General features: G+C 51.7%; 1 protein-coding gene across 12 annotated transcripts in view; it reads right to left on the reverse strand.

Annotated features, from left to right (window-relative positions):
- CHD6 (chromodomain helicase DNA binding protein 6) overlaps window positions 1–25,490 on the reverse strand; it is a 209,956-nt gene that overhangs the window by 35,163 nt on the left and 149,303 nt on the right. For all 12 annotated transcript variants that reach the window (XR_012647850.1, XM_075011571.1, XM_075011572.1 and 9 more), the window contains 7 exons: window positions 9,534–9,736; window positions 8,818–9,017; window positions 6,217–6,376; window positions 5,091–5,180; window positions 3,207–3,310; window positions 1,982–2,111; window positions 1,227–1,287 (listed from right to left, as the gene is read on the reverse strand). Coding sequence is in view for 11 of the 12 variants with exons in the window: in XM_075011571.1 (XP_074867672.1) it covers window positions 1,227–1,287; window positions 1,982–2,111; window positions 3,207–3,310; window positions 5,091–5,180; window positions 6,217–6,376; window positions 8,818–9,017; window positions 9,534–9,736 (948 nt within the window). In the remaining variant the exon portion in view is untranslated. The remainder of the gene's footprint in view (window positions 1–1,226; window positions 1,288–1,981; window positions 2,112–3,206; window positions 3,311–5,090; window positions 5,181–6,216; window positions 6,377–8,817; window positions 9,018–9,533; window positions 9,737–25,490) is intronic.

Raw genomic sequence — 25,490 nt, forward strand, 5'->3', positions numbered from 1 at the left:
TTTAGAATTGAACGGAACGCTGCACAACTCAGGTCATGACGATGTTGGGATATTGATATTATGTCCATTTTAGTGCACCATAAATCGAGCTAATGGAATTTACAGTGAAGACAGGCACTTGGCAAAAGCAGGCTAAATGCCTTAAACTCGATGTTGTCTTGTAGTGTAGACATAGCTAAAGCGTCTCAACATACCACAAGGTGCAGCCTTTGTGGAGTCAAGCCAAACAAGTGGCATTCGCATTGTCAGCTCCCACCCAGGCACAGAGGCTGTGGGACAGGGAGTGAAGCCTGTCTTGGGTGAGAAGTGGCTGCTGGTCAGAGCTGTGATTTGCAGGGACAGCACAAGACAGGGTGGGGTTCTGCAGGCATCCCTGCCTGCTGGGCGAACAGGGACCCCAGCTGAGCAGAGTCCTCCCTGGCAGGATGATCATGGACAGCGCAGAGCAGGGCTGATGGGTGTTGGCCCCTCTTCACTGCTGGCTGGGCCTGGTCCCACAGCTCTCTGCCCTGCTGCTCCAGCTTCCCTCCTTCTAACTGCCTCCTCTCCCAATCTCCACCCTCCCCTCAGTGCTTTCCCTCCACTGGGTGCCAGGTGGAGGGGCTGGGCTGGGCTAGACGCCAGGCTGGGGAAAGGAGGCATGAGCAGGCTGCCCCAGAACCCAAGCACTGTGAGATTCTAATGATAATCATGCTCCCCTCTTTCCCCATTGCAGGCCATGGGGGCTGCGAACTCTCTCTTCAGCTCCTCACGCTGCCACAGCACAGCACAGCAGCTAAGGGACTTGCCTGTGTCACAGCCCCTGGCTGGGTGGGAAGAGGTCCCTCCCCAGCCTCCTGGGAAGAGACAGTCCTAGTATTTAGAGTAACAGTCCCTAGGGCTCTCCCTGCCTGCAAACCCAGACACGTCCAGGAATCAGCTGGCTGAATGGAGGCTAACACCAGGATCCCACAAGGGGGTGGGAGGGAATTTCCAAAGGCTAGTGCCCTGTCCTGCACAGCAGCATCACTCATTTGCCCTCTCCAAGACAGCCAGACACAGCATGCTCCGTCACAGACAGCTGGCACCCTCCCACCAGCTGTTCCTGCTGAGCCCCACTAAGAGCAAACTGGCTCAGGCCTACTGCTCTTCCCCTACCTCTGGCAGAACCCCAGGTGTCTCCTGAACCAGCAGGGGCAGGCCTGGCTAGGGCTGGGGAGCTCCTGGCTGTTGGGAGCTGCACTCACCTCCTGCTGCGGCAGCCCCTCAGCTCTGTCTCCGCTGTTCTCCTCTTTCTCCATGTTTGCCCTAGACAAAGCACCAACGGAGCATTAGCCCTGGCCGCCCCACTTTGCCTATGCCCACCCCAGCAATCCGCTTTGCGCCATCTGGGCTTCCCATCAGGCCTCCAAGCGTGGCCCTGACTTCCGCTGCAGGAGGGAACATTCCCTTCCCTTCAGCATGTTGGGGCCAAAGAAAATGTGCAGCCTGTGCGTTTGCAAAGCTGGCCAAAAACCCAGTGCCAGTCCCAACTCCAGGGCTCAACTCTGGGACTCTTGGGCACTCATCTCTGCTGAAACCACTGTCCCTCCTGCTGCAGCCCACCCCTCTTTTCCCATTGCAGGCAATAGGGGCTGTGAACACTCTGGTCAGCTCCTCCCCCTGCCACAGTGCAGCACAGCACAGCTGCTAAGGGACTGTCACAGCCCCAGCTGGGAGAGTAAACATGCACCTAGGCGAGGGTGAGAAGCATATGCGCCTCTCTGGCCATTGAGGGAATGCACTCAGAGGGGCAGCTCCCCACACCTGACACTCTCCCTGCTCTCTCCCATGGTCACAGACAGGCATGTCCAGCATACACCAGGGCACAGAGCCCTGCTGGGCTGCCAGCTTACCCTCCTCTGCTCTCACTCCCTTCTGCTGCCCACCCCCAAAGAACAGCATGATGTTTGGCCTGCTTCTTCTGCCCCCAGATCCACCTAGACTCCCAACCTCTGCCTACCTTTCTGCAGCCTCCTGTGCCCCATCGCTGACACCCTGCTCCGCAGACAGCAGCTTCTCATCTGGCATGCCCACCTTCTCCAGGAAGCACAGTGCTGGGTCTGCTCGCATGGCATTGTACCTCTCATAACCTGGAAATCCCGCAGCTGACATTAACAGGGACAATGTACTAGCCAGGGGCCAGGCCCCACAGGACCAGCTCTGGCTACACTCTGGTGGTGCCAGTGGAGCCTGCCCCAGTGTGCCCTTGACCTCTGGTCCACAGGTTACTTGGCCCTTTAACAGCAAGTCTGACACGAAGCATCCAAAGACCTACATAAATGGCAGCTGATGAATTTGCAACCCTTCTGAGTGGAAGACGGAGCCCTGTCCGCACCAGAGAGACAGCTACTTCTGGGATGGGACACAGCACTCACAGACCACAAGAGGTAACAGGCATTAAAGACTCCTGTCTCCAATGGAAACTGCCAGAGGAGTTTCCAGAGGCAGCATATATTGAGTGGAGAATTTGGCCAGCAATGTGGGTCACCAACCACATCCTCTTCCCTCCCCGCCTCCCCCACATCAGGCCCTTAGTTTACTTGCTTCTCCCTGGATCAGGGCCATCACAGGTGTTGGAGCGTCTGATACGGCATTGTCCTCAATGGCAATTGCGCAACAAAGCTCTTGTCATTCACAAGTGCTTCGTCCCTCCCCACGAATGACAAAAGCTCTGCTGTGGCAAATTCTAGTGTCAGCTGCGCTCTGTCCGCGTGCGCTCTCCCGCCAACAACGCAAATGCCGCTTGTAGGAGGTGGAAGAGCTTTGTCAGCAGAACGTCAGAGTGTGTACACCACCTGATGTAGTGACACAGCTGTGCCACCCTGGCTGTCGCCTAGGCCAGGTAGTGTCATCGTAACCTAAGTCACGTGGGAGAGGCCCACTCCATGCAGCTTGGGAGAGCTGGTAAAGCTACAGGCCCAAGCAATTTGGCTCAGCCTGGACTCCACTGAGCTGGCCGAGAGGGGATGTGCCGGACACGAGCACTCAGTACTGCCAGCCCACAACAGCAAAGACATGTGGCTTCCTGGGACTCTCACAGGATCACCCAGGATAGGGGGTCCTTGGTGTGACACTCCATTAGCTCTGTCTGGGGGAGGGGTCTGGAACATGCAGACACTCCTGGCTCGGGCAGCAGGAGCACCCCAGTATGCCTGGGTAGAGCTTGGCACTTGGTGGGGCAATACCATGTTTGAAAACTCCAATAAGCAGTGATTTATCGGCCTCCGCATTCCACCAGTCCACTGGGATCTCCACATAGTCAATGTCGGGCAGCAGCACATCCAGCTCCCTGAAAGGAAAGGTGACGAATGTACCCTGCTCTGGACTCCCCGGGAAACACCACTTCTGCAGACAGGTAGGTGGGCTCAGGGGTCCTTCAGCCTCAGTAATGCTCTGGTGATTGCATCTCCAGAGACAGTGAGGTCAGATCCTGCCCTTCGCTCTATGTGAGCTCTACAGACATCAAGGGGACCAACCATGGCTGCAATCTGGCCTGCTACTGTGCTAGCTGAGTCTTGCTACCAGCCCCGCCTGCACTCAGCAGCGTCACAGGACACATCTGTGTGACAGGAATGGTGGGCCTGGTCTGACCCTCTCACCCACCCAGGCCAGCCCATGAGCTCCTGAGGCTGATCTGAATGACATTTGCTTTGGTTAGAGCACTGACCTGCTAAACTCAGGGTTGTGGGTTCAACCCCTGAGGGGGCTATTTAAGGATCTGGGGCAAACAGAGTTAAAAATAAAATGGGGTGGTGTGTGGTCCTGCCAAGCGGGCAGGGGACTGGACTCGATGACCAGCCGAAGTCCCTTTCAGTTCTATCAGATGCGTATCTCCATAAGGCTCAGGAAAGACTCCCCTAAACGTAATAGTCACCGACAGCAACAGCAACGGGAAATATCTATCTGCTGGAATGGACAGAGCAGGGGCTTCCTTTAGGCAGCTGCTGGGACACAGACTGACTGCACCCATCCCAAGTACAGGAAAGCAGCACATTCTGCTGAGGGACTCGGATGGATCAGGCACAGTGAGCTCAGCAACCCTGGCTTTCCATGGTGGAAGACGGGCTTCAGCAGCAGGCTGCTCATTAGCAGTCATTATCAGAGAGGTGGCCGTGTTAGTCTGTAGCTTCGAGAACAACAAAAAGTCTTGTGGCACCGTATAGACAAACAGATATTTTGGAGCATAATATCTGTGTGTCCATACGGTGCCACAAGACTTTTTGTTGTTCTTGTAGCAGTCATCATGTTACTCCACAACAATTCCCAGGCTTCTCCCAGCTCAGCCTCCCTTGGGGGACATCAGGAGCCAGAGGGCTGCAACCATTTCAGCCCCCCCATGCTCCCTGCAGAGCAGAAGGAGGGAATGCAGGTCCCCGCAAGAAATGCTCCATAGCAGACTGAGCCACCTGGCTCAGGTGCCAAAGCTAGGCCAGGACTGACGGGGCCACAACTTATCAGAGGTGAATGCTGGGCTGCACCATGGGTACTCCTGGTTCCCAGCACGCTGGCGCTGGCAGTGTCAGCTGCAGGCTTCTGCAGTAGCAGCTGCAGTCATTCTAGCCAACAGAGCTTCAAATTGACGTGCACCTGCACAGATGTAGGTAGGTCTGGGAAGAGCACTGGAGGAGTGGGGTTGGGAGGCAGCTCTGCACATGCCTCGACATCCAGACCTGCATGTACGTGTGTGCACGTGGTTCCCAGTGGAGTCATTTCACTGGAGTAGAGGTCCTGCCTCTGGGCCAAAGGAGCTAGCTGTCCCTCCTCAGCTCCACCGCAGAGGGAGCTTTGAGAGGCAGGAATCACTCAGAGGAAGAAAACTGCCCTTGTCTGCCCTCTGGCAGAGCCACCACAACAAAGACCATAGACAAGATGCCCGAGTGAGAACTTCAGGGTTTGGTTTCAGAGGCTGTGACTTGACTGAGCTCTTTCACACAGGGGACTTCAGCCAGACAGCGGCAGGGCAGCTCCCCCATGCCAGCAAAGAGCAGGGTGCTACAGCCAAAGATATCGGGGGTTCTGACTCTGCAGCTGGGCACACAAAGTGACCTAGGCTGCTGGGAACATCATACCTTGCTGGCGTCCCTTCAAAGGCTCTGTCAGCCACCTCTCCCAGCACTTCAGCTTTCAGGTAGTAGAGCATTCGCACCCGCAGCAGCACCCTGCCAAGGGAGAGGGGCAGGTCAACAGACACAGCACAGCATGGGGCTCCGGCACAGCACAGCACAGTACAACCCCGACACTCACAACACGGCTAGCAGGTCTGTACGGCAGCATGGGACAGTGGGGATCACTGCCCAGGCCTGCAGCCATCCAGCTACGTACCAGGACAGACATGTAGGGGAGCCACCCCCATCTCATGAGACCACCACTTAGGGCAGAGCACAGGCCTAGGAGCAGCTGCCCTCCATACTGTGATGCAGCAGGACACCCAGGGCCTGAGGCTTGAGAGGGGAGGCCTGAAGCAGCTGGAATATGGGGACTAGGCAGTAGAACCCATCTACAGGGGAAAACAGCCCAGGCTGGCAGGGAACAAGCTCCTTTGCCAGCTCAGTAGGCTGTGGGCCCAGCTCCCTCTGCCCGGAACTCAGATGTCTCACCTCACTAACCCTGTAATCAAGCAGGCTTAAAACATGCTCAAAGGAGCTCACTAGGGTAGAGAAGGCTCTTTGTGGGGCAGCCTGCACCCCAAACTCATCATCCTCAGCTCCACTGTGGAGCCCTCACCTTATAACCCACCCCTCTGACACAGCCCTCAGCCCCCTGGCCCCAGCCCCACCACACACTGTGCGCAGAATGTTTTTGTTGGTGCACACAACACAACTCATTCCACACAAGGACATGTGAGAGTTAATACTGATGCTGAGGGCTCGACTGTGCACACCTGTGACAACAAGGAAGTACCTGAATGCCAGCTGAGGCACAGAGAAGTGAAAAGTCCCTGCAGGGCCACGGCTGCTGGCACATCATCAGCATTTCACACCAAGGCAAAACTGACCAGGATCTGACAAACCATCAGCAAACCAACATCCCACTGCTGAATGTCCAGGTGAGTCCTGCCCCTTCCTCTCCAGACACTGTACTACAGCCCAGGGGCAAAGCCTGGGGGCACGCAGCCTTGCTCTGCACCCAGGACAGGCCATGAAGCATGGGAACGCACTCCACAATCCCATGGGGCAGGGGCTCCTGCTCACTCACTTGTTGCAGTGCTGCTTCAGATGCTTTTTGTAGCTGTCATCATGTAGGACTATCTCAGGGTTGCAGCTGGCCAACCAGTCCGCGTTCTTTATCTCAGGGAGCAGCATCTGGTTCTTCGTCTTCTTCCCCTTCCTGCCCCTGGGCACTGGGGCCGACAACCCTGCAACAGCAAGACAGAGCACATGAGCGGCACTGCTGCACAACAGACAGCATCCTGATGGGCATATGAGAAACGCACTGGATGAAACAGGGCACAGTCACTAGCTGCAGGAGCCGGGCGGCTGGAAGGCCTAAAGCCAGTCCTTGCTCTGCTCTTAAACCCTTGGGCCACAGCTCACATGGGAAATAATAAAAGGAAGTTTTTCTTCACACAGAGCACAGTCAACCTGTGGAACTCCTTGCCAGAGGACGCTGTGAAGGCCAGCACTCCAACGGAGTTTAAAAAAGAGCTTGATTAGGTTAGGTCCATAGATGGCTATTAGCAAGGGGTAAGGTATGGTGACTAGCCTTTTGTCAAAGGTGGGAGATGGATGGCAGGAGACAAATGGCTTGATCATTGTCTTCGGTTCACATCCTCTGGGGTACCTGGCACTGGCTACTGTTGGCAGACGGACCTTTGGTCTGACCCAGTGTGGCCATTCTTATGCTCTTAACAGAGGAGCCAGAGAAAAGGCAGGCAGGATCGCTAGCCTACCTAGCATGCCTGTCCAGGGACAATCCCATGGCAGAGCCCTGCATGCCTGGTGTACTAGTTAGGCCAGGCCAACCCGTATCACATCCACCCCTTCGTAACAGCCAAAATACAGGGGCAGTGGGGTGTGCAGGAGTACAGGGTGCTGGATGCTGCTGCTGCTGGTAACCCAGCCCCCAGAACTGAAGCAAGCTGGCTAACATGGGCCATATGTCAGGTCAGGGAGTAGGTGCTCCAACACCCCCACTCTCCTTGACACAACGTATCTCCTGCTGCTCATCAGTGACCCGGGCCAGCCATGGCCCTGCCACCTTCAGCAATATCACTGCACATCCACATCTCCCTGCACTGCTGAGCACAGTCAATGCTCAGCAATTCCTCAGCACACATCGGGGCCCTAGCTCAGGCTCTAAACTCAGCTCCACAGTAGCCCCACCAGGCCTACTCCTGCCTTCCCCGACGCAGCTGTAAGCAGAGCCCAAACCAGGCATCAGGGCCGGACACCTTGATGAGATGGCATCCAAGCAGACCCGTACCCACGGCACCTGCCAGTCAGAGCCCACGCCTCATCTCTGCAGCAGGGCCAGCCTTATGCCAGGAGCCTGTTCCTTGATCACACTTACCTGTGTTTTGGAATTCAGTCCTAGATTACCAGCCACAGGCCCAAACTCAGGGAAGCAAAGGCCTGCTCTGGAGCTGCCTGAGCAGTTCTGAGGCTTCCCCTTGCTAGGGCTCCAGCTGTGTTACAGTCAGCACTGCACTCCACAGACCCTGCCTTGCTCGTTACCCCACTGGAACGTGAGCCACGTGCCACCCTGTCAGTTTTACTACTGCTCCCTTCCATGCTAGTGCCCCGGGCACCCAGCAGCACAGCCTGCCAGCATCTGAGGTCTGTGCCAGGGTCCTTTGGTGCAACCGGCACACACCCCGGCCTGAGCCCTTGATCAGCCTGTTGAGATGACTTGAGGCTGGACAAGATGACGATACTGACTCAGAACAGCAGACAACGGCATCACTCATGCCCAGGGAGGGATACGATGGCCGTGACCAAACCCAGCAGCAGCAGGCAAGGGGACGACTCCTAACTGGGCCCAGGTGTTCAAACCAACTAGCAAATCTGGCTGCTTTCTCTTGCACCCCAAGCAACAGCCTCAGACTGCCCACTGCTGATAGCCACCTCACAAACAACCTCTGGCCTGGCCTGTGGTATGGAAATAGGAGCAGCTGCCTCAGACTTCAGTATGGCTCGGACAAATGAAAGGCAGTGCTGGCAGCCAGCTGGACAGGGCACTGTGCCATGGATTGGGGCATCCACACAGTGCCAAGCCAAGGACTGCACTGGCTACTTGCAGGTGCCAGGCCTCGTCTGCCTTAGCTCTCAGTATCCCAGCTCAGCAGCATCCCAGAGGGAATGGCTGCCGCCAAATGGAGCAGTCACCTTTAACATAGCCTGGCTGCCTGCAGAGAGCAGAGGGCCAAGCAGGCCGCCAGCACTGGCCACACCCCAGAGTTCTGAGCGTAAAGGACAGCATGAGCTGCACTCTGCCACTCACCTCACAGACAACCTTCACCCCCCAAACCCCACAACAGCCCCAAGCCTGTTTGCTGGTCTATTATGATCTAGGCCTTGGGAACAGCAGCTCAGGTGGCCTGGAGCCCCAGCTCCCCAAGCCAATGCTCCTTCTCAGCTGGGACAGGGCTGCCCACCTCCTATATCACAGAGCCCTCCAGGGGTCCGGATACAAGTCCGTCCAGTGGCCACTTGGCCCCAGAGTGCTTGCCTGGTGCCCAGCTCTGGCTGTCTGTGGGGCTGCTGGGACCCAGTCTCATTTAACTCTCTAGTCCTGGGCACTGAGAGCTGGGCAGGCTGGCACTGACAGAAGAGCAATAACTGGCAAGGGGAAGAGTACCTGAGTGATTTTGCAGGGCCTGGTTCTGGCCGTCCTTTGTCGGCGTGATCAGATCCCAGATAAAACTCTTAATCTTTTCATCGCCCTTGTAGTGTTTCACGCAGTAGACAAGCAGGGCACGGCAAATCATCTCCATGTCCTTCTCATTCAAGTGCCACTTGAATCGTCCATGGGTCAGGATATCCTTCCAGCGACCCCAGCTGGCACAACAGAAACACACACCATAAACTTGACCAGTGACTGCACTTCTCCTGTGCGGAGCTCACAACACTGCACAGGGCAATAATGGACAAAGCCTGTACAACCCCTGGTGAACCTATGCCACACCTTTGACCCACTATATAATGCTGTATCACATGTACCACTCCAATTACAGCTGGGGAAACTCAGGCACAGAAAGGGGCTGGGACTCGCCCACAATACACAGTGAGTCAATGGCAGAGGCAGGAAAAGAACCCAGGAGTCCTGACTCCCAGCTCATGCTCCAGGCACAAACCACTTTCCTCCCACAGACGTGGGGTTTGGGACAGCACCCAGTAGGTCCCCCTAGCAGGGCATTAGCTCTGCAGGCCCCTGACAGCTTTGTGACCTGTGCAGCAGCCTGTGGCAGGCACAAACAGATGACAGCAGACTTGCTATCAAGCTACCCAAGACACACAACTGCACAGAGGATTAGCCCAATCTCCCACAGTAACCAGAGCCCAAGGGAGACCCACCCGAATATGAGCAGGTTCTTCTCCACACGAAAGCACTCGGCCCGCAAGTAGCGCCGGGTCTTCTCATTGAGGCGCCGTGAGCGTGTGGGCCGCTCATCGGAGTCACTGTCCAGCTCCGAGAACTCCATGAGTTCATCTTCTTCGAAGGAATTGTAGTGCTTGGTTTGCTTACGAACACGGGGCCTGTCAATGACTAAGCTCTCCTGCAGGGGGAGACAGGGAAAGGCTAGTGCACCCAGAACCCCCTGGCAGGCCCTGCCCTCTTCATGACACTCCCCTTGGCCACTAGCACGGGCTGTGGGGATGCTTTCCTCCTCCGTGCCACGTGCTGCCCAAGGCAACTCCTCCCACCACCCCACTCTCCAAGCCCAGCAAATGGTAGGAGACCCAAATGGGCAGTTCAACACCCAGCCCCTATAGAGTACCATACATGTTTCATGGTGGGTGCAAAACCTGGAGGTGACATGATAACTGGAGGCTCTGAGAGAACGAGCACACTAAGGAACAAATGGGGCACACGTGTGCATGGGAAAGGAGGCATAACAGCCTCCAGCCCACTGGACCAGCTTCAGTCTGTGCATTATGCTTTTCTAGGACGATGGGTAAACTTCCTCCCCGTAAACAGAGAAAAACTGCAGGAATCTAGTAAGAAGAGGGCCTGAGTCAGAAGCTCATGTATCAAAGGCATGGTATGAGGTAGAAGCTGTTAACAGTAACTCACTAAAAAGTGCAAGTCGCACAGCAATAGTGCAAAGACATCTTGCTATCAAGTAGAAGCAAAACATTCTGCTGTCAAGGATGGCACAAAAACATGTCCCAAGGATGAAAGGAACACACTGATCTCTCCTACAAGATAAGGTCAGGATGACAGCATGCAATAAAGATGTTTTATTCGGACCAACATGTACTAGGTCAGGCCAGGGGACAGTACGAACTTGTTCCTATCAAGGTTTAAAGATGTGTCTCAGAAGAAGTGTCTTTGGTCAGCTTGGGGAGGAAGCGGAAGTCCCATCACTGACTGAGTGGTGTCCATGTCCACTGTCACAGACATCCATGTCTTAGTATCCTGACAGAATCTGCCAGGTACTATTACTGTGCTTTGCTGACAATAAACCTGGCCAGGTGCTTTCATCCCAGGTGGATCTGTGAGAGACCCTCCTCAACTTCCATGCTTTATGAAAACTGAGATACACAGAAATATGCATAACTCAGAGATGATTTGGACAAAATACCTCTTGTAACCGATCATTTTCAATGACATCATCTGCTGGAACTGTGTATCCTATCATTACAAAACATCGGAAAAGTTCCTGACAACACCGTCCTTGCCACCATGGATGTAGAGGCTCTATACACTAACATTCCACACGAAGATGGATTACAAGCAATCAGGAATACCATCCCTAATGTCACCACAGCCAATCTGGTGTCTGACCTCTGTAACTTTGTTCTCACCCACTATTATTTCCGATTTGGGGACAACTTATACCTCCAGATTAGTGGCACTGCTATGGGCACCCACATGGCCCCAAAATATGCTAATATATTTATGGCTGACCTGCAACAACGATTCCTCAGCTCTCTTCCCCTATTACCCCTCCATTACTTACAATACATTGATGACATCTTTATGATTTGGACCCATGGTACAGAGACTATAGAAGAATTCCACAGAGACTTTAACAACCTGCACCCCACCATCAACTTATGCCTTGACTACTCTAAGTGAGAGATACATTTCCTGGACACTACAGTACAAATCAAAGATGGACTGATCAGTACCACGCTCTAACAGAAACCCACTGACTGCTATACTTACCGACACACTTCTAGCTTCCATCCTGCACACACAACTAGATTCGTTGTTTACAGTCAAGCCCTTAGACACAGTCGCATTTGCTCTGATCCTACTGACAGACAGCAAAAACCACAAGATCTCTACCAGATATTCATAAACCTGAATTACCCATCAGGAGAAATATAAAAACAAATCAACAGGGCCAAATGAATACCCAGAGACCAGCTACTCCAAGATAGGCCCAGAAAAGCCAAGAACAGAACACCACTGGGCATCACCTACAGCCCTCCAGCTCAAAGCACTGCAACACATTATTAAAGAGCTACAACCTATCCTTGATCAGGATGCCACACTCCAGAAGGCCCTAGGTGACAGGCCTGTTCTCTCCTACAGACAACCACCCAACCTTATGAAGATTCTCACCAACAACCACAGACTATACCAGAAGAATATCACTCCTGAAACTTTTCCTTGTAACAAGCTCCCTTGCCAACTTTGTCCACATATCTATTCTGGAGATACCTTCACTGGTCCTAACCAGGTTATTCACAGAATCATGGGCACAGTCTCATGTTCCTCATCTAACATCATACATGCCATCATGTGCCAACAATGCCCACAAGCTTTGTATATTGGACGGACTTCAAACTCTCCAAAGCAAAGAATTAATGGGCATAAAACAGACATAAAAACACTCCTGATTCACAAAACCGTCAGCCAGCACTTTAATGGAGTGGGACAGTCTGTTAATGACCTGAAAGTCTGTGTTTTACTGAAAAGGAATTTTCACAGTTGTTTGGAAGGAGAGGCTGCTGAACTCTCTTTTATATCCAAATTCGACACATTAACATGTGGTTTGAACCAGGATGGCAATTACCCAGCTCACTATAAGGACTCTTTTACATACTTTGCTTTATCTAACTCTTGACTCCAGCCCACCCGCTTCCGCCCCTCTGCTCTCAGATTTGCTCACCTTGATAATAATTTTTCTGATTTGTCAACCTTGATTACTATTTTTGGTTCTCTGTGCCTTAAATACTGAGTCTGTTCTGGTATGGCTATGATCTGAAGAAGTGGTTCTGTCCCATGAATGCTCATCACCTAATAAATTATTTTGTTAGTCTTTAAAGTGCTACTGGACTGCCTTTTTGTTTTGTGCATGTATTGTTTTTGTATTTGAAGTCATGAGTATGGTCAATGTATTTGTGTTCCAAATGTTTGCTTCTGTGAAGACCTCAACAGGTGTGGCTATCCTACTGTGAGAAGGTTGCTTGTTGAGTGAATAGCAACACTTTACTGATAGTAGGCCTTGATAGGTGCCAGTCTGCTTCTTCGGAACTTTGTTGTTAGGGCTCTGACCAGCACATGGGTCATGTCTGCAACCTGAGAAAGGTCTGAATCATATATGGACTTATTCACGTGACAGTCTCCATCCTGGAGCACACTTTTACACAAAGAGAACAACGGAATTCCCTCCAGAGGGGAAAGGTATGAAGAGGGCCATGAGGGTTGTTCTTCCTTTGTCTTCAGCCAGCCTTGGATATTGCCTGACGCACCCTGGGGGGGAGAGAACTTTAAAGAGACCTGGAGACCCAAATCAGAATAACATCTTTTCTGACTTGAAGCTTTCACCTGATATAAGAACAACTGTTTAGGTAAGAACTTAGATGTAAACAGATTCTTCACCGAGATCTATACTAGGGCAGAAAGTTGATTTCCAAAATGCAATTCTAGCTATGCCATTATCATAGCGAGAATCAATGTATCAGAATTGACTTTCTTGACCTGAGTAGCTCTTCAGGCTCTTGATGACATCCACTACTGCACACAATAGCATGGAGTATCAGGGTCAAAAGCCGAGCCCAGAGAGATCAATTTTGTTGTGTCTTAACATGTGGCAAAACTGAACTCCGGAAGATTGACCGTGGAACGGTCTATCAGCTGGTAAGTATAGATTCACCCTTCCTGGAAAAGAACTAGCTGTGCATTTTTCTTTTATTTTAATTTTGTAACTCACTTTTATCTGCCTGTTTTTACTGTTAACCACTTCAATCCTATTGTTTTTGTTTAATAAAACTCTTTTTTTTGTAATCAAGCCCACTGTGAATAATTATTACCTGAGGAGGGCTACCACTATACATAACTCCCTTACCCTGATAAAGGTGACTTACCTGATCATTGAATCATAGAATACTAGGACTGGAAGGGGCCTCGAGAGGTCATCGAGTTCAGCACCCTGCCCTCATGGCAGAACCAAGTACTGTCTAGACCATTCCTGACAGACATTTGTCTAACCTCTTCTTAAATATCTCCACAGATGGAGATTCCACAACCTCCCTAGGCAATTTATTCCAATGTTTGACCAACCTGACAGGAACTTTTTCCAAATGTCCAACCCAAACCTCCCTTGCTGCAGTTTAAGCCCATTGCTTCTTGTTCTCTCCTCAGAGGAAAAGAAGAACAAGTTTTCTCTCTCCTCCTTATGACACCCTTTTAGGTACCTGAAAACCACTATCATGTCCCCCCTCAATCTTCTCTTTCCCAAACTAAACACGCCCAATTCTTTCAGCCTTTCTTCAGAGGTCATGTTCTCTAGACCTTCAATCATTTTGTTGCTCTTTTCTGGACACTCTCCAATTTCTTCATATCTTTCTTGAAATGTGGTGCCCAGAACTGGACACAATACTCCAGCTGAGGCCTAACCAGTGCAGAGGAGAGTGGAATAATGACTTCTCATGTCTTGCTCACAACACACCTTGTAAATGTGTCCCAGAATGATGTTTGCTTGTTTTGCAACAGCATCGCACTCTTGACTCATATTTAGCTTGTGGTAAACTACAACCCCTAGATCCCTTTCTGCCATACTCCTTCCTAGACAGTCACTTTCCATTCTGTATGTGTGAAACTGATTGTTCCTTCCTAAGTGGAGCACTTTGCATTTGTCTTTATTAAACTTCATCCTGTTTACTTCAGACCATTTCTCGAATTTGTCCAGATCATTTTGACTCTTGACCCTATCCTCCAAACCAATTGTAACCCCTACTAGCTTGGTATCATCTGCAAACTTAATAAGTGTACTTTCTGTGCCAATATCTAAATCGCTGATGATGATATTGAACAAAACCAGTACCAGAACAGATCCCTGCAGAACCCCACTTGTTATACCTTTCCAGCAGGCTTGGGAACCATTAATAACTACTCTCTGAGTACGGTTATCCAGCCAGTTTTGCACCCACCTTATAGTAGCCCCATCTAAGTTGTATTTGCCTAGTTTATTGATAAGAATATCATGCAAGACCATATAAAACGCCTTACTAAAGTCTAGGTATACCACATCCACTGCTTTTCCCTTATCCACAAGACTCGTTATCCTATCAAAGAAAGCTATCAAATTGGTTTGACATGATTTTTTCTTTACAAATCCGTGCTGGCTGTTACCTATCACCTTACCACCTTCCAAGTGTTTACAAATGATTTCCTTAATTACTTGTTTCATTATCTTTCCTGGCACAAAAGTTAAAATGACTGATCTGTAGTTTCCTGCATTGTTCTTATTCCCCTTTTTATAGACGGGCACTATATTTGCCCTTTTCCAGTCTTCTGGAATCTCTCCTGTCTCCCATGATTTTCCAAAGAGGATACCTAAAGGCTCAGATACCTCCTCTATCAGCTCCTTGAGTATTCTATCATGCATTTCATCAGGCCCTGGTGACTTGCAGACTTCTAACTTTTCTAAGTGATTTTCAACTTGTTCTTTTTTTATTTTATCTTCTAAACCTACCCCTTTCCCACTAGCATTTACCATGTTAGGCATTCCTTCTTCAGACTTGTCGGTGAACCCTCCTTGTGCAAATATTTTGCAGAGAGAGAGAGAGAGAGGGAGATGGGTTTATCTGGGGGGTTGATCTCTTCCAGAGATTGACTTCCTGGGTGTTGTGCCCTAGAACTGCATCTTCCCAGAGCTGAAGTAATTCTGTGTCTGCTTTGCTCTGCAGAAGGGCAGTAACCCCAACTCTGTGTCTTGGCTGGGGGAGATCAGAGGATCTGGCCCAGAAGGACAGGGTGGTGGGGAGCTCCAGAGAGCAGGAAACCAGGTAACAGTAGCATGATCAGCATACCAGGGAACATCCGAAGATGCCTTCTGTGACTGCGCCCACTCAAAGGATATTGTGGCCATTGGGCAGTTCACTCAATATCTACTGTGTCAGCTGTTTATGCAAGGCCAGGGCAGCATACACACAGTCAAACACCTGTCAACATCTTGCCACAGAAAGTACACCTTGTGCCCACATGTGGGAACTCTTCCAAGACGTGTTCATTAAGCTCACACACAGGCAGTAGAACTCCCTGTGCTTCGACCAAGGGTGTAAGAGACAGTGCAGCCTGACATCCTTCTTTTGATTATGGCAAATCCAATAGGATCTGAAGGAGGGGGTGAAGGGCAGGTAGCGGGATACAAATGGGGACCACGCATCTTGAAGAACCTCTACAAGACAACGGAGCATATTATTCTGAACCAAATTGGGTCCACTGTGTACACCAGCCTATTCAAGACGGAAGCTGGTTTTCAACCACACAGAAGATGCTGTGACTAGGTCCTACAAACAGTAAGGCTGAATTCCAAAAAATACCTCAAAACTGGTACCACTTCCTTTGATCTGTCAGGAGAAAAAGACAATCTGGAATGGTCTGGTAATGAAACTGGCCAAAGTGAACCCATGTGTGGATTCTCAGGTTACCAAATAGCATGCTTAGAGGCCAAAGGATATTCATATTCCTCAGAGGCAAACCAGATATCCACATACTTTAAATAATGGCTTACCCCAAGGCTCTGTTCTTGCTTTGACACTCTTCGATGCATACGTGAGCAATACGTTTTAAACAGCAGTGAAGAATTTTGAGCATGCTGATGATGTAGCAGGCACAACTCAGGCTCATAGCTTTAAAGAATTTTAAGTGACCACTATATTTGACTTTCCAATCACAGAGTACTTAGAAAAATTAACTCTGACTCCACAGCATTCCCAATCACTTTAACAGTAAGCAATCATCTCAACACTGCCACATGGGAATCGTTAGTCACACTCATCTACACAAACAGACCAGGAGAGGAAGAAGCTGTGTTGCTCTTGTCACCTTCCAAGTCCTAGCACAATACCAGCTAGCTCACAGAAAGAAGCTTTCTCTCAGTAGCCAAGCGCCCCCAAATTCTGGCGCCTCCGACTACATCCTGCTCTGCAGCCGACCCAGGCACAGATTCTGCAGGACACAGTGGGTGTGTGCATTCGTCTCTGTGTGCACATGCACACACACATACAAGCAAAGCAAGGGAAGGATTTGGGGCCAAACTGATGCAAAACAAGGATCCCAGATGGGACTAACAAAACTCTCACTGATTCTAAGGGTTAACTAATTAACTAGTTACAGAAACTTCATAAGAACTAAAGAGTCTACAAACGAAGCCTCAGCAACACTAGTAAGAACAGCAGATTTTCTGTGCATCATCACTGACAGCAAAAAGGAACCGGAGAGAGGGGAACAGATGGCGCCCCTTATACAGTGCCAGGTGGGCACTGCTCCAGAGAAAACTTCAGACGCTCCCTTACGGCTACTGTTGAGGGAAGAACTTCTGAAACTGGGGCACGTAGCAAGAACACGTATCTAATGTGGAATGGACATGAGCAATCACTTCAAAGAGATTTCCGAGGCATGTCCCCTGGCAATGAGGCCCACAAGTTAAATCTGTGCTCCATGCAAAAGTACTTCCTTTTGTTTGTTAGATTGGCTGTCTGTTAATTTCATTGGCTGGCTCCTGCTTCCTATACTATGCGAAGGGGTGGAGGCACCAGGCCACGATGAAATGCATCCTAAAACACTCCGGAAGCTGACTGAGGAGATATCTGAGCCATTAGCTAGTACCTTTGAAAAGCTATAGAGCGTGGGAAAAACTTTGTAAGACTGGAAAAGGGCAAATATAGCACCCATGTATAAAAAGGGAACTAAGGACAGCCAAGGAAACAACAGACCAGTCACCTTAATGTCTGTACCAGGAAAGATAATGGAAAAAATAATTAAAGAATCCCTTTGTAAGCATTAAGAAGATAATAAAATCATAGGTATCAGTGGGCATGGATTTGTAAATAAAGAGAAGTTACTCACCTGTAGTAATGATGGTTCTTTGAGATGTGTCCCCGTGGGTGCTCCACAATAGGCGTCGGGCTTGCCCGGCGCCGCAGATTGGAAATCTTCCAGCAGTTTCTCCTGGATCGCGCATGCGCCGGCGCGCGCCGCTCCCCCGCGTGCTCCCGGCCACGTGCGCAATCCGGTCCCCGCCAGTTCCTTGACCAACCGCCTCGAATGCTCCTGAAAAACACTAGACAGAGATCCGAAGCGGGGAGGATGGGCAGGTGGTGGAGCACCCACGGGGACACATCTCGAAGAACCATCGTTACTACAGGTGAGTAACTTCTCTTTCTTCTTCGAGTGGTCCCCGTGGGTGCTCCACAATAGGTGACTACCCAGCAGTAACCCAAGAAAGGAGGTGGGTAATCGGTTTATGTGCAGCTTGCCCCCGAGAGGACTGCTGTCGACAGACAGGTATCCTCTTCGAATACCCGATGTAGGGCATAATGCTTGGCGAAGGTGTCGTAGGACGACCAGGTCACTGCTCTACAGATGTCTTTTAACGCGATGCCCTTGAAGAAGGCTGTTGACGCCGCCACCGCCCTGGTGGAGTGAGCCCTGGGCGGGGCCAGCAAAGGAGTCTTTCGAAGCTCGTAGCACATTTTTATACAGGACACAATGTGCTTTCAGATTCTCTGTGAAGAGAGACCTTCTCCTTTGACCTGGGAGAGAGAGAGAGAGAGACTAGAAGCCTGTCCGTTTTCTGGAAGGACTTAGTTCTGTCTATGTAGAAGGCCAAAGCCCTCCTCACATCCAGGAGATGCAGGCGTGCCTCCTTGCCGGAGCTGTGAGGCTTCGGGTAAAACGAGGGTAAAACAATTGGTTCATTAAGATGGAACTCCGAAGAAACTTTTGGAACAAAGGCTGGATGCAGCCTTAAGGCTACTGCCTCCTTTGAGAATACTGTGCAGGGCGACGTTGGCATCACTGCTGCGAGCTCACTCACCCTGCGGGCTGACGTAATTGCAAGGAGGAAGGTTGTTTTCATCCTAAGGAGACGTAGGGGAACTGTGGCTAATGGTTCGAAAGGTGGACCCGATAGCGTGCTGAGCACCAAGTCCAAATTCCACGATGGTGGAAGCAGTTTTTGAGGAGGGTACAGGTTTACCAGCCCCTTCAAGAACCTTGTAACGATAGGATGGGCGAATACAGTGGGCCCTCCGTGTGCCAAAAAGCTGATATAGCGGCGAGGTGGACCTTTAGCGAGAATAGAGAAAGCCCGCCTCTTTTGAGGTCCAATAAGTATTCTAGTATTACAGGTATAGGAACATCAAGGGGAGCTAACTGCTTGGCGGAACACCAGGCTGTAAATCGAGTCCTTTTCTGCTTGTAAGTCCTCCTGGTGGAGGTCCTTCAGCTACATTCCAGGACTTGTTGTACTCCCTCCGTACACATGCTCTCTAAGGAGCTGGGCCATGGATTAGCCATGCTTGTAGACGCAGACCCTGAGGGAGCGGGTGCACTATGGAACCCTGAGCCTGCGTGAGTAAGTCCGGCGCCACCAGTAGAGGAAGCGATGGGCAGTCCAACATGCGCAGAAGCAAGGGAAACCATTGCTGCCGATCCCAAGTTGGGACTATGAGTATCATGCGAGCTCTCTCCCTTCTGGCTTTCTGCACAACCTTGTGGATAAGCACTGTGAGGGGAAACGCATAAAGTAGGGGGCCCCTCCATGAAATCATGAATGCGTCCCCCAGGGACCCCCACCCCACTCCTGCCCTGGAGCAGTACGGGGGACATTTCTTGTTGAACTGGGTGGCAAACAGATCGATCTGGGGAAACCCCCATGTACGAAAAATGCGCCGTAGCAGATCGGAGCGGATCTGCCATTCGTGCGTGGGTGCGAAGCGCCTGCTCAGCTGATCTGCTTTCACGTTGTGAGCACCCGGCAAATACGAGGCTTTCAACGTTATGTTGTTGGCGATGCACCAGTTCCACAATCAGACTGCTTCCGCACACACGGCTCGGGATCGTGCTCCTCCTTGTCGATTGATCTAAAATATAGTGGAGGTATTGGCGGTATTGATCCCGACTACTTTGCCATGTAGGTAATCTCGAAAATGTTTGCAGGCATTGAACACTGCTCTGAGCTCCAGTATGTTTATGTGCAGTATCTGTTCCGCAGGGGACCATAGCCTTTGCGTCACCTTGTCGCCGATGTGCGCTCCCCATCCTATGTGAGAGGCGTCGGTAGTAAGAAAAATAGAAATTCGTGGTTGGTGAAAGGACACCCCCACTAGCAGATTCTTGGGGTTTTTCCCACCACGCCAGGGATCTGTGCACCTCTGTCGTGGGCGACACCACCCTGTGGACAGTGTGGGATGCCGGTTTGTAAACGCTCACCAGCCAATGCTGCAGGCTTCGCATGTGTAACCTGGCATTCTGTACCACAAACGTCGCTGCTGCCATGTGGCCCAGCAGCTGTAAGCACGTTAAGACAGGCACCGTGGGGCTGTACGTGATGACTTGCACCAGCGAACTGATGGCGCGGAAGTGGGCGTCGGGTAGGTACACCCTTGCTGGGATAGAGGTTATGCGTGCCCCTATGAACTCTATATCTTGTGTGGGTTCGGTCTTTGACTTTGCGAGGTTGATGACTAGGCCCAGCGAAGAAAACGTGTCCAATGTGATGTGTATCATGCATAAGACCTCTGCCTTCGAGGCCCCCTTTCAGCAGGCAGTCGTCCAGATATGGGAAAATAAACACCCCCTGTCTGTGCAGGTAGGCTGACACCACTGCCAGGGTTTTGGTAAAGACTCTGGGGGCCGAGGAGAGGCCGAACGGAAGAACCCTGTACTGGAAGTGCTCCTTGCCGACCGTGAAGCAGAGGAAGCGTCCGTGTGCCGGGTGGATTGTTATATGAAAGTAAGCATCTTGTAAGTCGAGCGCTGCAAACCAGTCTCCATCGTCCAGTGCCATGAGTATCGAGGCAACTGTGATCATCTGAAAACGTTGCTTGCGCAAGTAACAGTTCAGGTCCCAAAAATCTAAGATGGGCCTCCAGCCTCCTGTTTTCTTCTCTGTTAGGAAGTAGCAGGTGGTCCACCTCCTGCTTGAGCCTCGCCTCGTGGGCAGCGTCCCTGAGGTGAGGCCTGGCGGGAGCCTTCGTCGGTGGGAGCGACTGGAAGGGGATCGTGTAACCCATGGCTATGATCTCCACCACCCTGGCGCCCTTGGTCGTAGCCCCATTGATATTGAGCACGCTGTGGTTGGTAAGCGTAGCGTCTTTGATGAGGATAAAATTTTTTTTTTTCCCTGTATGGGGGAGTATAAATGCCCAAGGTTCTAAGTGTAGCTCTCGAGTCCTTACTGGAGTGGAGGACCGAGTCGGTTGAGTCTGCAAACAGCTTTGTGTATCAAAGGGAAGATCCACAATCTTTGCCTGTAGGTCCCTAGGGATACCAGACGTCTGGAGCCAGGATTCTCTGCGCATGACCACTGCTGTAGCCGTTGAACGTGCCACCGTGTCCGCCACGTCCAGGGCAATCTGGGCTCCCGTCCGCGATGCTGCACAGCCCTCTTGAACAATTGCCTTTAACACCAGCTTTTTCTCTTCCGGAAGTGAATCCATGAGGGGAGTAAGTCTGGAGTAATTATCAAAATTATGGTTTGCTAGGTGTGCCGCATAATTTGCCATTCTCAATAGCAGGGTAGAAGAGGAATATACCTTCCTGCCAAACAGCTCTAGCTTCTTAGCATCTTTGTCCGATCCCCCCGATTTGTACTGAGAAGCCTTCGACCTCTGCTGGGACGATTCGACCACCAAAGAATTTGGTTGTGGGTGACTAAAGAGGAACTCCACGCTCTTTGCCAGGACGAAGTACTTCTTATCCGCTCTCTTGTTCGTAGGTGGGATAGAGACCGGAGTCTGCCATATGGTAGTGGCTGACTCCATAATGGCTTAGTCCAGCGGAATAGCAATTTTGGATGAAGCCGGGGGTCTCAAATTTTTCAGGAGTTTGTGATGTTTCTCCTGCATCTCTGCCATTTGAATGCCTTGCGTGAAAGCTACCCTTTTAAATAGCTCCTGAAGTTGTTTCAGGTCATCCGGGGGGGAGACGTCCCTGGGAGCCATGGCCTCATCTGGGGAGGATGAGGAGGAACCACTGGGGTAAACCTCCCTCGAACCCTCAGGCTCCTGCGGTCGATGATACACTTGCTCCCTGGAGGATTGTGAAGGAAAGTCTCGGGGTTTTAAAACTAACTCCCCTTGAGACAGCTGTGTTTCCATCCCCGATCGAGAGTGTCCACGGGGGTACTGAGCGGCCAGGGGGCGGGGGGGGGTTCTCCCCCTGGATGTAGGCCTGCGATGTCTATGTCCACCATGATGAGGACAACCATAGCAGCATGGGCAAGGGTCGGGTGGAGACCTGGACCACCCATGGAGTGTGTACCCCCGATGTCTGGGAGAGCGGGACCTCCGCGACGACACAGATAGAGGTGAAACTGGCTTGTGATAGTACTCCAGGGGATCCACTCCCAGAAATGGTGAAGGTGGCCCAAGCCATGGTGACATTGGTTGGAGGAACGGAGAAGTAGGTTCTAGATAAACCGGTGGAGACACAGGCCTTCGGTGTGGCGTGTGTATCACAGGGGGAGGGCTTGGTGCTAACAGCAGCGCAGCCCTGTCCAGAGATGGGCTGCTGTGCCGGGTTCTTGATTTCGCCTTGCCCCTCCCCTGCGGGGCTGGCACTGCCCCCTCCCGTGCAGGGGATCTCGGCCCCGCTGTCGGCGCCGCGCTCGGCACAATCAGCTGCGGTGCCGCGAGGGTAGCTTCCTCCAGCGCCTGCAGGCTCTGTGCTGGTGCCCCTGCACCGTTGGTGCTGCGGGGGCCGGTGCCGCCCGCGGAGGTGCCGCCAGGTCCAGCGCTTGCCTCGCTGACGCTCTGGGCGCCGCGCGTGCCGGCTGTTGTGTAACCGGAGGCTCAGCCTCTGCCACGTGCGCTGCTGCGGTGCCGCTTGCCTGAGTATGTGGCTGGGGGCTGTGTGCGCCGCTCGTCCTGCTCGCTGAACCCGCCGGCAAGGATCGAGCCGGGGAGAGTTTCCTCTGTTTCTGCACCGAGGGGGTCAGAGAAGCTGCCTTCCTCTTATGCAACCCAGAGGGCCCTTCTGGGTGAGGCTTCTCCGGCAAATCCGGCTGGAGAGCCTTATCGGACAAGAGCATTTTAAGCCTCATCTCTCTGTCCTTCCTGGCGCTGGCTGTGAGCTTAGCACAGTGAGAACACTTCTGGGTAACGTGTGATTCCCCCAGGCAGCGGATGCATTCGCTATGCCCATCGGAGGCCGGCATAGCTTCGCAGCATGACTCACACTTTTTAAAACCTGAAGAGGCCATTGCGGTGAGTCCTTTACTGTTAATAGGGTACTTAGCACTTAATTCGTGCCTTTCCACCCCAAATAGCGATCACCGGCCTGCGGGGCAGCGGGTGGCCTAAATGGCCTTCACGTTCGCTCTTCTCTTCTCCGCTCCTGTCTTTTTTTTTCTTTTTTTTTTTTTGCTGATATTCTCTTTGTCTTTGCTTTCTCTCATTTTTTTTAGTAACCAAAAACAACAAATTACACGTAGAAAACAACTATCTAATCTGACTCTGGCCTTAGCCTGAGCGGATTCCATCAGCAGCCGATGGCGGTTGAGAAGGAACTGGTGGGGACAGGATCGCGCACGTGGCCGGGGGCGCGCGGGGGAGCGGTGTGCGCCAGCGTATGCGCGATCCAGGAGAAACTGCTGGAAGATTTCCGATCTGCGGTGCCGGACGAGCCCGACACCTATTGTGGAGCACCCACGGGGACCACTCGAAGAAGAACAAAACATATTAAACCAACCTGATAGCTTTCTTGGACAGGGTAACCAGCCTTGTGGATAAGTAGGAAACAGTAGATGTGGTATATGTAGACATTAGTAAACCACCTGATATAGTCTCACATGACCTTCTCATTAACCAACAAGGGAAATACAACCTAGGTGGAACTAATATTAGGGGGCCATATACTTGGTTGGATAACCATTCCCACAGGGTAGTTATCAATACCCAGCAAGTGCTTAGAGAGGCCAGAAGAACAGTACAGCAGACAGCCAGGCGCTGTGCCAACAACCACTGGCTCCAGCTATGCAGCAGCATCCAGACCTGTGCTGACTTTGGTAATCTCAGAGGAATGTACGAGGGTATGAGGAAGGCATTAGGACCCACCCAGAACAAGATGGCACCTCTGAAATCCAAATCTGGTGAAGTCATTGCTGACAAAGCCAAACAGATGGAGCGCTGGGTTGAGCACTACTCCGAGCTGTACTCACGCGAGAACGTTGTGGTTGACGCAGACCTCGATGCCGTCGAGCTCCTACCAGTAATGGACGAACTGGATCAAGAACCGACTGTGGATGAACTGAAGAGAGCCATCGACAGCAATGCAGCAGGAAAGGCCCCTGGTCAGGATGGTATACCACCAGAGGTAATCAAATGTGCCGCGGACACACTCCTGGAACCCCTACATGAGCTACTGTGCCTGTGCTGGAAAGAGGGTGAGGTTCCACTGGATATGCGTGACACTAACATTGTAACGTTGTATAAGAACAAAGGAGACAGAAGTGACTGCAACAACTACCGTGGAATCTCCCTCCTGAGCGTCACTGGTAAACTGTTCGCTCGCGTCATCCTTGGCAGACTCCAGAAGATTGCTGAGAGGGTGTACCCCGAATCACAGTGCGGATTCCGCGCAGAGAGGTCTACCATTGACATGGTCTTCTCTCTAAGGCAGCTGCAGGAGAAGTGCAGGGAGCAGAGAAAGCCACTCTACATAGCCTTCATTGACCTGACCAAGGCTTTTGACTTGGTCAGCAGGGATGGTCTGTTCAAACTGCTCCACAAGATAGGCTGTCCTCCACTGTTACTCAAGATGATCCAGTCATTCCACGAAGACATGAGAGGAACCATCCAATATGACGGCGCATTATCGGATGCTTTCAGAATCAGGAGCGGCGTCAAACAAGGATGCGTGCTTGCTCCGACATTGTTCGGGATCTTCTTCGCACTCCTCCTGAAGCATGCCTTTGGATCTTCAACAGAGGGCATCTTGCTGCACACAAGATCTGATGGGAAACTGTTTAATCTTGCAAGGCTGAAAGTTAAGTCTAAGGTGCGGGAAGTCCTCATCAGAGACATGCTGTTCGCAGACGATGCTGCTGTAGTGTCTCACACAGAAGACCAGCTTCAAAAACTGCTGGATCAGTTCTCCAAAGCGTGCAAGGACTTTGGGCTTACCATCAGCCTAAAGAAGACAAACGTACTCGGTCAGGATGCTGCTGAATCCCCATCAATCAGCACTGACAACTATACGTTAGAGGTCGTCCACGAGTTCGTTCACCTCGGGTCCACCATCACTGACACCCTATCGTTGGACACTGAGCTAAACAGGAGGATCAGAAAAGCAGCCACAAATCTGTCCAGACTCAGCAAGAGAGTGTGGAATAACAACAAGCTATACACTCACACCAAAATGCAAGTCTACAGAGCCTGCATCCTCAGCACCCTCCTTTACGGCAGCGAGACTTGGACAATGCATGCCCACCAGGAAAAGAGGCTGAACGTCTTCCACTTGCGCTGCCTCAGGCGCATCCTTGGAATATCATGGAAGGACAGAGTGACCAACACCGCCGTCCTCGAGCAAGCTGGAATCCCAACCATGCACATCCTCCTCAGGCAGCGTCGACTCCGCTGGCTTGGTCACGTCCACAGGATGAATGATGGAAGGATTCCAAAAGACATCCTGTATGGTGAGCTACCCTCTGGCAAAAGACCTCCCGGACGCCCCCAGCTGTGTTACAAAGATGTCTGCAAGAGAGACCTCAGCGAGGTAGACATCAAGCTGGACAGTTGGGAAGAACTAGCAGACAACCGCAGCAGATGGAGGCAAGGGTTACACAAGGGCCTTCAGAAGGGTGAGTTGAAGATCAGACAGCTAGCAGAGGAGAAAGCGAGCGC

Source organism: Carettochelys insculpta, chromosome 17 (genome assembly GCF_033958435.1).
Source record: "Carettochelys insculpta isolate YL-2023 chromosome 17, ASM3395843v1, whole genome shotgun sequence".
Taxonomy (NCBI): Eukaryota; Metazoa; Chordata; order Testudines; family Carettochelyidae; genus Carettochelys; species Carettochelys insculpta.